This window comes from Bombina bombina, chromosome 5 (assembly GCF_027579735.1).
Source record: "Bombina bombina isolate aBomBom1 chromosome 5, aBomBom1.pri, whole genome shotgun sequence".
Taxonomy (NCBI): Eukaryota; Metazoa; Chordata; class Amphibia; order Anura; family Bombinatoridae; genus Bombina; species Bombina bombina.
Window position 1 is genome coordinate 84,911,266 of NC_069503.1, and position 13,195 is coordinate 84,924,460.

Here is a 13,195-nt window from a genome sequence, read left to right on the forward strand (position 1 = left end):
TGCCAGGTAATAGCTTGAATTTGCTGTATAAGATGTGTGCTGTCACGTATATACCCTGGCAAAGACTTGACAATAGGTTTTAATACATTGTCAAGCCAGTTTCCTATCCTTTCGCATAGTGAACCTCTGCTGGCCACAATGGGCCTGCCTGGTGTGTTGATGAGGGTTTTGTGTATCTTTGGTACTATGCGAAAGGTAGGAATGATGGGGTATTCAACTAGGCAATGGTCTGCTATTTCTTGATTTAGAAAGCCTTCTTCCACTGCAGAGTCTAAGAGTGCATGAAGCTCTTTTTTGTATTTGTTCATTGGATTGAAAGTCAATTTTAGATATGTGTCCCTGTCATTTAGTTGTTTATATACTTCTTTTTTGTAGTCTTCGGTGTTGAGAATGACTACAGCACCCCCCCCCCCCTTATCCGCCGGGGTGACTACTATGTCTTTGTTGTTACCAAGTGACTTAAGTGCTTGTTGTTCATCAATGGATAAGTTGTGTTTGGTAGTAGAATTAATGGATGTATTGGATGCTAGTTCTAAAGCAGAGTGCAGACTAGTAAGCTCTAATTCTATGAGGTTTTGGAACATTTCAATTGGTTCACTCCTACTATGAACTGGATAAAAATAAGATTTTTAGTGGAAGTTTTAAATTTGGGAATAGTGTCATGGGTGCTGGCTTCTGGGTGTTGTAGTGAAATGAGCGTGTTCAGGTCGCATAGATCAGTGAACTGTAGACCTATTGAGTGTTTAACTTTATAAGGAATGTTTTCTGCTAGTTGAGTGTTACTTTGTTCGCATGTTGCGTGTGTTAGTAGTGAGAAATGTTTGTACAAAGTGATTTTCCTAACCAAAGCATTAACATCTAATATAGTGGAAAATAAGTCAAAGTGAGTGCAAATGATAGTCCTTTATTTAATAAAGTGATCTGTGAGCTGGTGAGTGAAGTGCTGGACAAATTTATTACTGATCCTACTTCTTCTGCGTTATCTTTTTATCCTGCTTGGATAGCGTAGTGGTAGCTCCTTTTTTGGTGTACTGCTGGTGATGGGTGTTTGTACTAGTGTTGATAATTTAGTCCTAGCCTTCTGAAGTGCTTGGACTAGCTATTTCTTCATTAGAAGTATGTGCTTGCATGTCTTCTGTGGTCAATGAACTTTCTGTATTGTCTGTGTCAATGCTGGAGAATGTTACTCGTTTAGCATTGGGTGTGTGATTGAAGGTGCCATTTCTTTTATTTATGGTTACTATGTTGTGAGTTGTTTTTTTGTCTATTTGGCTGGTTTTTTTGCGATGAGTATACAATGTCTAATTCATAATCTTTTATGTCTCTTTGTTATTTGTTGACTTTCCTTTCTGACAGTGTTGAGTCTAATTGTTGCATAGTAGAGTCTAATTGTGTTTTATAATCTATGTATTTCCTAGTTTGTTCAAATGGTTTCAGTGATTCAACTATTTCTTCAATCCGCACTAATAGAGAATCCCTTTCTTCTTTCTTATGTTTGACTAACTGCTTCATCAAAATGATGGAGCAGTTGGTCAAATTGTTATTCCATTCTTCCATGAAGTCGGAATTATGTAGTGCAAATGAAGGATATTTTTTCATCCTCAGTCCCCTAGGGACTTTTCTTTCACTAATGTACAGTTCTAGGAATTCAATATCCCACCAGAGGTTGCTTTCTTTATATTTCTTGTTCTCTAAATTAGAGAAAATGGTCATTAAATCCCCCTCTGCTGGTTCTTCTGTTCTAGTGGAGTTACCTTTTAGTGCTGTATTCATTATAAGCTTTCTTCTATCTATGTCTAAAACCCCTGTGGGAATGTTACTTTCAGCCATAATGAACTGCAAATGTGTCTGTGTGTGCTAGTGCACTTGTGTGTAAAACAAAAGTAGAAAGAGTGAAAAGTATATATAAGGGGAAGCCTGTGAAATTTAAGAAACTAGAGAGGCTAAAGATCTTTAAGGAAAGATCAGAGATAATAGTTTCTTAACTAGAAGCTGACTCACAATGTGTGAGATTAATTAGACAGCACTGATGGTAAAAATTGCTGCTTAGCGAGATGTTATCAGAGGCTCTTATTGCTAATGTGAACTACATGTAAGTTCATATGTAAAGGTAGCAAATTATGTATTTGGGTGAAAATATGGATATGGTTTTGTACCATAAGATTGATGATGATTAAGCTAAATAGGAGTTGATACAATTAATAACATGAGAATTCTTTGCTATAAGAGAGATTGTTGAATTAGTGACAAAGTTGACTGCCAAAGCAGGGCGGGTTGTGAGAACAAACCTATTCCTATAGCAATGAGTTATTTAAATATTGCAGGTTGGTATGTTCGGCAACACGTGTAGATAAGAATAAGGTGTTAAAGACTTATGATAAATCTGATTGGTAGTGCTGCTAGATGGATAATGAACGAAATGTCCACTGTATTGCAGATAGCCAGGATACGGCTTAAGGTTTCAAAAAGTTCTAATCAGATAAGTTCTGCAATGCTTTCTTTTCTCTCATTAGTTGTTTATATGGAGTTGATGCATTTAGGCAAGTATGGAGGCCTAACATTGAAGATGAAATAAATTCAGAAAGCAAGTCCGTATACTGTGGTTATTGGATCAGTGTTCCTATTAATTATAATAACCAGTGAATAATGATATGGCTATAAGAGTCTCTTAAAGTGATGGTTTTCCACTGGTATCGTAGCAGAAGTATGTACAGTGCTATTGTGTATGCCAAAATAGGGCTACTCACAATTGACAGTCTCTGTCCCAACCCGCTCACTTGCTACTGGTCTGATTTTACAGATGGAGGGTTTCCGATTATGGAGCCTTGGTTGTTGTCCGTCGTTGCCAAATAGCAAGAGACAGCAAGATCCCGCTAGCCATGAAAGGGCCAAATCTGGTGTGACAAGGAGTCAGGTAGGGGGATGGGTGGGGGCAGCCTTGGCTGTCTGGTATCCATGACATCTCCCCCCTCCAGTTCGGCAGATCTGGCTAGACCCTTAACGGGTATATATACGCACACACACACACCTTTCTGTCAGTCTGTCTACCAAACTGTATATATCTCTATCATATCTCTCTCATCTATTTTTGCTGTGTGTGTATTAAATTAAACATTATAAACACTCAATCCTTTAATAACAGACCAAAAAATGGTCAAATATATTTTATTAAAGGGACACTCTGGTCAAAATTTAAATACACAGATGAATTACATCCTTGGATAGAAACATATTTGCAATAAACACATATTGGCAAAAATGTTTCTAGTAAAAGTTATCAATATTTTAGTGATAATATTTTTCTCTGCACGTGCATGTGTAGCATAGCTAGATACTCTCAGTGCACCAGCATTTTAAACACTGCAGCTGCGCATAGCGCCACTGGGTCTTGTATCATGTCAGCAATGAACAAATTGAGTCACTGGTAAAAGCACCTTAGGCTCTCTGAGCAAGTGCTGTGTTTAAAATACTGGTGCACGGGGCATACTTAAATACACCTTTGAAACAACTATAACTTATTAGAAGCATTTATTCTAATACATGTATGTTACAAAAATGGTTCTACTCAAAACTGAAATGCATACAAGTAGATTCCAATTTTGCCTGGAATGTCCCTGTAAGGTTGTGTGAACCACATCCTCAACCACGCCCATTTGCAAAGTGTCAGATAATTGGCTGTGCAAAAGGTAGCAAGGTAGCAACCCTATTTTCTAAACATGTTAAAGGTTTCTTCCCTTATGAATCCTTTCATGAGTTTTCAGACTACTTATTTGTGAAAAACATTTTCCACACTCTGTACATGTGAAAGGCTTTTCTCCTGTGCGAATCCTTTCATGAGTTTTCAGATTACTCATTTGTGTAAATCCTTTTCCACACTCTGTACATGTGAACGGCTTTTCTCCTGTATGAAACATTTCATGCTTTTTCAGATCACACTTTTGTGTAAAACTGTTTCCACACTCTGTACATGTGAAAAGCTTTTCCCCTGTGTGTCTCATGATATTTTAGACGACTCATTTGTGTAAAGCTTTTTCCACACTCTGAACATGTGAAAGGCTTTTCTCCTGTGTGAATCATTTCATGAGTTTTCAGACAATCCATACGTGTAAAACTTTTTCCACACTCTGTACATGTGAAAGGCTTTTCTCCTGTATGAACCATTTCATGCTTTTTCAGATCACTCTTTTGTGTAAAACTGTTTCCACACTCTGTACATGTGAAAAGCTTTTCCCCTGTGTGACTCATTTCATGATATTTTAGATGACTCATTTGTGTAAAGCTTTTTCCACACTCTGTACATGTGAAAGGCTTTTCTCCTGTGTGAATCATTTCATGAGTTTTCAGGCAATGCATTTGTGTAAAACTTTTTCCACACTCTGTACATGTGAAAGGTTTTTTTCCTGTGTGAATCTTTTCATGAGTTTTCAGACCATCCATTTGTGTAAAACTTTTTCCACACTCTGTACATGTGAAAAGTTTTTCTCCTGTGTGAATCCTTTCATGAGTTTTCAGATTACACTTTATTGTAAATCCTTTTCCACACTCTGTACATGTGAACGGCTTCTCCCCTGCGTGAATCTTTTTATGAGTTTTCAAATGACTCTTTTCTATAAAACATTTCCCACACTCTGTACATGTGAAAGGCTTTTCTCCTGTGTGAATCTTTTTATGAGTTTTCAGATGATTCATTCGTGTAAAACATTTGCCGCACTCAGTACATGTGTGTGGTTTCTCACCCGAGTGAATTGTGTAGTGCTCTAGTAGATGAGACTTCCATCTAAAGCTTTTCTCACATTCTGTAGATTTGAAAGGTTGTTCCTTTGTATGAATCATTTGGCTAGACTGTAGACTTTTCCCTTCTTTATTATGTTTTGAAAACTCAGTAAATGTGTGTGGTGTATCCTCTGGGATAATCATTTCACTAGATAAGGCATTAATGTTGTCCTCTTGTTTGATGACTGAATTACATGATTGTTGCCCAGTTCCTGCCAATTCACCATCTTGTTTAAATATCTGCTGTGATTTCCCCAATGTTTGTGAATAGTCATTGGTGTCTAAGACTTTTGAAGTTTGCAGTATCATTCTGATGCTTCCTGTAGTGAAGGATGGATATGAATTATTCATGTGTTTGTCTACATAAAAAGAAATGGAAGAAAAATAAGACTGTTTATTCTTTATAATATAATTCATCTCAATAAAAAAAAAAAATCATTTTTTTTACTCAAAAATGTCTTCCTTTTTGTATTTTTACATTTATTTTCCTGTAAATCACAAATTAAAAAAGGATGACATAGAATGTAAACATTACTACACCATAGTAAACTAAATTACTGATCAAAACGAGTTATAGGGCTGCATTAAACAAGGTGCGTGTGGATAATGTTCTCAGCCAGGGAACAAGTACATCTGTATTCTGGGCAAGAATATGGCATCCACCATCTTCCTTTAACATTGCACAAGCAACTGCACATACAGCTCTGCCCAGCTCATGCTCAACCAGTTAGGTGAGAACATGATGTCTTAATCATCACAGAATGATAAGTGAGATGTTTTGAGAGGGTGGTGGTTCTGGTGTGGGGAACACTGGGGAAGTTGTGAGTGTTTCACACATGGGAACAAGAAAGGCATAAATGTAGTTATGGGTGTTCCATGAGCGAGGTCAGGGTAGGGGAAGGTGGAATTGCAGGTATTCTGAGTAATGAACCAGGTCAGGGGGTGAGGTTAGGCAGTTGTTAGACATGATCTGTCTAATAGGACAGAGGGGGGGGGGGGTATTATTTTTTACCCTGATCCTCATCCCAATGGGGGTTGCTCCTTCTTTATAACTGTCACTGACACAACTGTTCTTAATAGATGCAGATATAAATATAATAGTTTATATTTGTTTAATGAGTGATTTATTATATTTTCCCAGTAATTAAAGTCAGCATAATATCTATTTTACTCACCTAACACATATGAGTTCATGCTGATAACAGGCTCCAATGTCTGATCACGAAGAAGGTTCCCTTATTCACTCCAGTTAAATCAATACCCGATATCTCTCAGTGCTCTGGCCGTGTCTGTAAAAAGTATATTAAATGGTTTAGACAGAAAATAATAAATAATGGTTCTGATTAACTGTACATATGGTATAATTAAAGGCACGCATAACAATTCATGTGATACAGATCAGCTCATTAGATTATTACAGATGTGCTATTGATTCAGCACAAGCATTTAGTACAGTTAGTTCTGTAGGTGTTATAATTGCCCATTAAATATGAATCTTTCCAGATCTATACAACATAATGGTAGAAAATCTATTTAAGTGGGGCCCTATCACAACTTTACAAATAAATTATAATCTTTATTTTCTATCATTTATATGAAACACCTTTTAAATCAGTTGTTTAAATATAAGTTAGATTGGATACTGCAGTATTGGTATTGTACTTCATACTAATTCTCACTGTCAGACATTTTGTCATGTGCTCCACCCCCAGTCCTTTAACTTCTCCTGGTCAATACTGAGTTGTGCTAAATCACACTGCAAGGGGTGTGGGAGACATAGGCACTAAAATGTTCATTTTAAATGTTTTCTTGGATAGAGTTAAGAAAATAATGAATTTGTGTTTACATGGAGTGATAATATAATGAGATGTTATTTTGGAAAATTCAGTCCATTTAAAAGGTCCATAAAATATAGAATTACTAAAACACAGATGCATAATAAAAATACAAAGCAATAAAACTTACTATTAATTTAAAAAGAGCAATAGATTATTTTCTGATAAATGTAGTTCTGCACCTGTACCATGTGACAGCTATCAGCCAATAATAGACTCATATTTTTATATAATGTGATCTCCTGCATATGCTAAGTAGGAGCCGTTGCCTCAGGTCATTTAAAAGGCTGTGTACAATTTAATAATGAAAATAAATTACAGACAGCAGTTATTTTACATAAAAATAAAGCTAAAGGTGAAATTTCCCATACACTTTATACTATTTTATAGACCGGTAAAACAAGTCATTAGAAACACATTAAAGGGACAGCAAAGTCACAATTACACTTTTATGATTCAAATTTAAACAACTCTACAATTTCCTTCTATTATCAAATCTGCTTTATTCCCTTGGGGACCTTTGTGACAAAGCATATAATGCACTATGGTGCGCTAGCTGCTGATTAGTGGCACATACAAGCCTCTTGCCATTGGCTCACCTTATGTGCTCAGGTAGCTCCCAGTAGTGCATTGCTGCTGCTTCAATAAAGGATTCCTAAAGAATGAAGAAAATATCATAATATAAGTCAGTTGGAAAGTTGTTGAAAATTATATGTTCTATTTAAATGTTGAAGAAAAAAAATAGGGTTTCTTGTTATTTTAAGGGGAAACCAAATGTACATGACACTGTCCCTTTAAGTCTGTGATCATGTGACATAAACAGCAGCAGCTGAAGGTGCAGAATACACTCACTAAGGTCTTTACTAACAACAAGAATCAGTCACAGATCAGTGAGATAAACGTTCTGATGATAAACAGGTGCAGCTAATAGAAATAAGAAATGTATTATAAAATAACCTCATTAGAAATAAAATAATATGCAGATCACAAGATATTTATGATTAGATCAGTAAATGTGATGGGACTGATACAACAGGGCCATAAGCTGAATGATATTTATTACTGGAGCAAATAGACGCTTCACAGTAATATTAAATGAAAATTATTCAAATGGAGCATGACATTTTAAGCAATTTATCTAATTTACTCCTATTATCACATTTTCTTCATTCTCTTGGTATCTTTATTTGAAATACAAGAATATAAGTTTAGATGCCAGCCCATTTTTTGTGAACAACCTGGGATGTTCTTGCTGATTGGTGGATAAACTCACCCACCAATAAAAAAGTGCTGTCCAGAGTTCTGAACAAAAAAAAGCTTAGATGCCTTTATCAAATAAAGATATCAAGAGAATGAAGAAAATATGATAATAGTAAAGTAGAAAGTTGCTTAAAATTGCATTCTCTATCTGAATCACGAAATAAAGAAAAAATTGGGTTCAGTGTCCCTTTAAGTATCACTTCCCTTCCCACAACCCCCAGTCATTCTCTTTGCCTTGGTGCATGGAGGAGGTGAAGTTTTGGTGTCTGAAGAAAATTGGATTACTTTCGCTACAAGCTAGATTGTATCTACTTTAGAATGCCAGAGTAGGTTTACTCTGTTCTTTCCCCTTTTTCAAGGATTGGGTCTAGCCATACTCCACGTTAGTCTCTTCAGTAGGGCAGTTGTGGCTTTAAAGCAGTTAGGAACTTGTAAGGTGGGCCTTGGTGCGTTTTCGTAACATTTTGCTGCCCTAGTATATAGAAAGCCAGAGTAGGTTTACTCTGTTCTTTCTTTTTTCCACAGGTCTCTGTAAGGAGTGGCGTTCTTTCATACCATGCGAGTCATCTGACTGCCTGACTGCTAGAATGCAGGTAAGTGCCTTTTGTCTTCTGGGGCTAGGAGGCTGGCACTGAAGGGGTTAAGGACCCTCTGCTTTTTATGTGGGAAAAATCCTTTATGGATGGTTAAGGCAGTGGGCAGGCACATTAATTGGATGAGACATCTATGGGGCTCAGATCTATTTTTTCATATATAATACTCTTGGCAAACGAGTTTTGTAGATGTTTTAGGAGTGGGATTTTTTTCTATAGCGGAGTGTTTTAGAACATTTCATTAGGGTTAATTTCTACCTAATTTCTGTGTATTTAATATGCAGGACCTTTGTCTTTTTGGCAGCCCCTTTAGGTCCCATTTAGTGTTAATTTGAAGAGTTGTCTGAAAATTGAATTATGACAAGGGACTGATAGGAGAGCGCGAATGGCGCCATTCCTATGGGGCTGCGCAGGTGTTCAGTTTCTCTCCGCTTTTTCGAAAACGCATCAGCAGGTGTTCAGTTTCTCTCCACTTTTTCGAAAACGCATCAGCAATAGAGGAGAGCTTGGTCCTTCTTGTTTTAATTTTTTTTTCATTCCATGCCGATTCTTGGCCATGTCTCCTTCTCGATAATCAGAGTGGCGCCATTTTTAGTGGTTGCTGAGCCTCGATATTTACCTCTGCCTCGTTCTCCGGCATAAGAACTGAGTGGAGTTATTGTTTTGTCTGCTTCAAATAAATTAAAGCAAACAAATGTTTTAATAAGGAGAGTTGTAAATTATGTCCCTTTCCAAGTTATTTTTCCGTTTAAGAGCAAACTTGGATTTTTCTTTTCTTTGCCTTATCTGCAATGAATAAATGGAAGGTATTCAACACCTCTGATAGAGACAAAAACCCAATAGTGGAAAAAACAGTAAGGCTGAAGATATAAATTTAAAAATGTCACCTTTATTTAGATTCCGTGAGTAAAAAGACAAAGGCACAGTACACAGACTTGACTACCGCTGACGCGTTTCCTGCCCTATTGGGCACTTCATCAGAGCTAACATTCAGGTGTGCAAGAGCTCCTTAAGAATAGGGTGTAAACCCTTCACACCTGTTGCATAGTTAATCACAAAAAGCAACAGAAATAATGTTACCAAAAAACCAAACCAATGTGAAAAGAAAATCAAACTATACAAGACAAATAAACCTGAGAAAGTCATAAAAGAAATATACACATATTCATACTTAGACTATTATTTCAAATAAAATTTTGTTACAACAATCTTAAAGCTGCACATTAATAACGATGTTATTTTCAGAATCAGAGGGCAGAATGACTCGTTACTCTGAGAGAGAAAAAAAAAGGGAGAGAGAAAGAGAGAGAGAAAGAGAGAGAGAAAGAGAGAGAGAAAGAGAGAGAGAAAGAGAGAGAGAAAGAGAGAGAGAAAGAGAGAGAGAAAGAGAAAGAGAGAGAGAATATGAATATCTTATATACCTAGAGCTAACTGGCATGAATATATAGTAAAACTACATATAAATTATTTATACCATCTTTGTTCAATATAACCGACAGATGATAGATTCATTCATACAAACTAAAAAACACACAGAATATGTGTGTGCTTCAATTGCATGAATATAGATACATTATACACAGAGAGCAGTGTCTGACCCATACCCCAATTCAATGTACAAACATATCAGTATAAAAGTCAAATGCTAATGGGTACAAATAAACTGAATAGGGTATGGACAGACCCAGCTCTATGTGGATCTAAATAATAATGGGATATTGTTATCATTAAGATTACTTAATATAACACAGAAAATGTGATAAATTGTAAATTTAGAATCTTATAAGTATACAGAGCCTTGAGATAAGAGACAATGTAAACTAAATAGGCAACTAACAGTATAAACATGTAAATACTTGCATTACGAATTGTCAATAAATAATTTAATGTCACTTATTTTATTGATACCAAAAGGGGCACCAGTTTTGAGAGTGTGGATCCAGTAAACCTCACGTTTACTGAGTGCAGCATATCTATTGCCACCTCTGGGTCCTAGTTTAACTACCTCAATCCCTTGAAATTTAAAACCTGCTAATCTATCTTCATGTAAAGCAAAATGCTTAGCCACAGGGGTCTTGGGAATATCTGCCTCAAGGGAGAGTAAATGTTCTCTTATTCGATCTTTAAGCATTCTAGATGTTAACCCTGTGTACTGAAAATTACAAACTTTACAAGTTAAGAGATATATAACAAAGGTAGAGGTACAAGAAATACGTTCCTTAATCCTGTATACCTGACCCATATGTGTAGAAGTAAAAGTCTCCCCAACTGAGGCATGGCTACAGCTTTTGCAAGGTCTCACATTACATCTGAAAAAACCTGGTTTAGGTGTCAACCAATTGGTGGAATGTATAGAGAGTGGGCTCTTTTTGCTAAAATCTTTTCTAACCATATCACCAATAGTTTTAGCTTTCCTAGAGATGAAGTTGCATTTATCAGATATATTATTTAGATCTATGTCCCTATCTAAAATAGGTAATCTGTTCTTTATGATTCTACTAATGTTATCAAACTGTCTACTGTAAGATGTAATAAAATTAATGCCATCCCTGTTCCTAACTTGTCTATCTTTGTCTTTAAGCAAATTGTTTCTATCAAATTTACTCACTTGTTCAGACAATGTCAGCAGAGTTTGTTCATCATAACCTCTCTCTTTTAATCTAAGAGTGAGATCTGCTGCATGTTTTTTATAGCTCTCTAGGTTACTGCAGTTCCTCCGTAGCCTAATGTATTGTCCTTTCGGTATACCTCTTTTTAGATGTGATGGATGGCATGAATCTGCTCTAAGAATAGTATTGCCCAAAATCTTTCCTAAAAACTTCCGTAACAATCTCCTCTGTACCATTACTAAGTTTAACATCTAAAAATGATATATTATCTCTAGAAGAACTAAAAGTGAATTTAAGGTTGGCACCATTATGGTTTAGATATTCTACAAATTCTACCAAATCTTTATCCACTCCACTCCATAATAACAGCATATCATCTATGAAGCGTGTATAATAGATGATATGCTTCTTGAATGGATTTGCGATGTTAAACAGTTTCTTATCCTCAAAATCTGCTAGATAGAGATTAGCATACGAGGGGGCAAATTTAGCCCCCATCGCAGTGCCTTTCTGTTGTAGAAAGTACATACCATCAAAAATAAAATTATGGTGCAACAAGAATTTGGTCACTTGTAACATGAAGTCAATTAAAGTTGAATAATAATTAGAATATTTGAAAAGCATAGTTTTCATTGCCAACAAACCTTGATCATGTGGTATACACGAGTACAAGGACACAGCATCTATTGTTACGAAATTATAATCTGTGTCACATTTGAACTCATGTAAAGATCTGATCAGATGTTTTGTGTCACGTAAAAAACCTGGTAAAGATTGAACCACCGGTTGCAGTTGTGCATCCAGCCATTCTCCCAATCTCTCCCCCAGAGAGCCAATTGCAGATATTATTGGTCTCCCCGGGGGATTGACCAAGCTTTTATGTACCTTTGGTAAAAATTTAAACACAGGGATTCTAGGATGTTCTACGAACAGCGAATCACAAATACTATTAGTAAAGATACCTTTTTCTCTACCATCATCTAATAATGAAGAAAGTTCCCTTTGGAATTTAGTTGTAGGATTAAAAGTTAATTTTTTTTTATTTTTTTTTAAGTTTTATAAATCTTTATTAACACAAAGAATATAAACATAACAGACTTGGCTCTTGTTACAATGTGAGCCCGCCACTGTTCGTACAGCAGCAAAAATTAACATATTATTGTATGTTTGCCAATATAATTTCCAAGTCTTTTACAAAACATTGTCAATAACAACAGGAATTAGTTTTCTTCAAGTTATTGGTGTTATAGTGCACACCCAGAGATATGAGTAATTGATTGATTAAATCATTAGAAAAGGAAGAGAGAGAGAAGAGAAGTTGAGAGAAAGAGAAAAAAAAAAAAAAAAGGGGGGGGAATCCACAACCCCTAAGGGGAGGGGGAGTGGTAAGAGGGTGAAGGGGAGCAATGAGAGGGTAGATGGTATGTGGCAGTTTTCAGTAATAGACCATACACTCTATGCCTATGTGTTTAAGTGTTCATGGGGTTCCATAGTTCCAGCATGTATTCATGTATTTCTATTCTATCCTCTCTCCAATACCTATAACGTTCCAGCTGTAGGTTCCTGCTAACCCAGGTCGACCAGTCAGAAATAGAGGGGACGTTTGTTGTTTTCCAATTTTTTGGGATTAGGGCTTTAGCACTATTGAGCAGTATATACAAGAGTTGCCTCTTGGGTTTTTCAGCAATCCTGGGGATGCTATGAAATAGTAATATATTGGGGCTCCTGTTTAGTTTGAAAAGTTAATTTTTTATACGTATCTGTATCACTTAACTGTCTCATAGCTTCATCAAGATATTGTTTCTTATTTAAAATAACAATAGAACCTCCCTTATCAGAATCCACTACCACTAAGTTTTTGTTGTTAATGATTCTGTCAAGAGCACTCCATTCCCTCCTATTCAAATTTTTATATCTATGTTTGTTGGAGCCAACCTTTAAAGTTTTTTCAGCTAATTCAGTTAGATCCTGTTAAACTATAGCATGAAAAACTTCTATGAGGTCTGTGCGAGAGTTCACTGGATAAAATGTACTTTTTTTCAAACTGTTAACAACCTGCTGTTTGGTTTTGTTAGACTCACTCTCACTTTCCACATTTAGATCACATAATAAGGCAATATCACAC

At 36.1% G+C, this 13,195-nt stretch overlaps 1 protein-coding gene across 2 annotated transcripts in view; it reads right to left on the reverse strand.

The window, feature by feature from the left end:
- Nucleotides 1-3,131: 3,131 nt before the first annotated feature.
- LOC128659224 (gastrula zinc finger protein XlCGF28.1-like) overlaps nucleotides 3,132-13,195 on the reverse strand; it is a 31,939-nt gene continuing 21,875 nt past the window's right edge. The window contains exons 2-4 of one of the 2 annotated variants that reach the window (XM_053712903.1): nucleotides 7,208-7,263; nucleotides 5,949-6,062; nucleotides 3,132-5,093 (exon numbers count right to left, since the gene is read on the reverse strand). In XM_053712903.1, the coding sequence (XP_053568878.1) occupies nucleotides 3,931-5,093; nucleotides 5,949-5,967 (1,182 nt within the window). In that variant the 5' untranslated portion in view covers nucleotides 5,968-6,062; nucleotides 7,208-7,263 and the 3' untranslated portion in view covers nucleotides 3,132-3,930. Of the gene's footprint in view, nucleotides 5,133-5,948; nucleotides 6,063-7,207; nucleotides 7,264-13,195 lie in introns of both variants that reach the window. The other variant, XM_053712902.1, reaches the window with a different exon arrangement.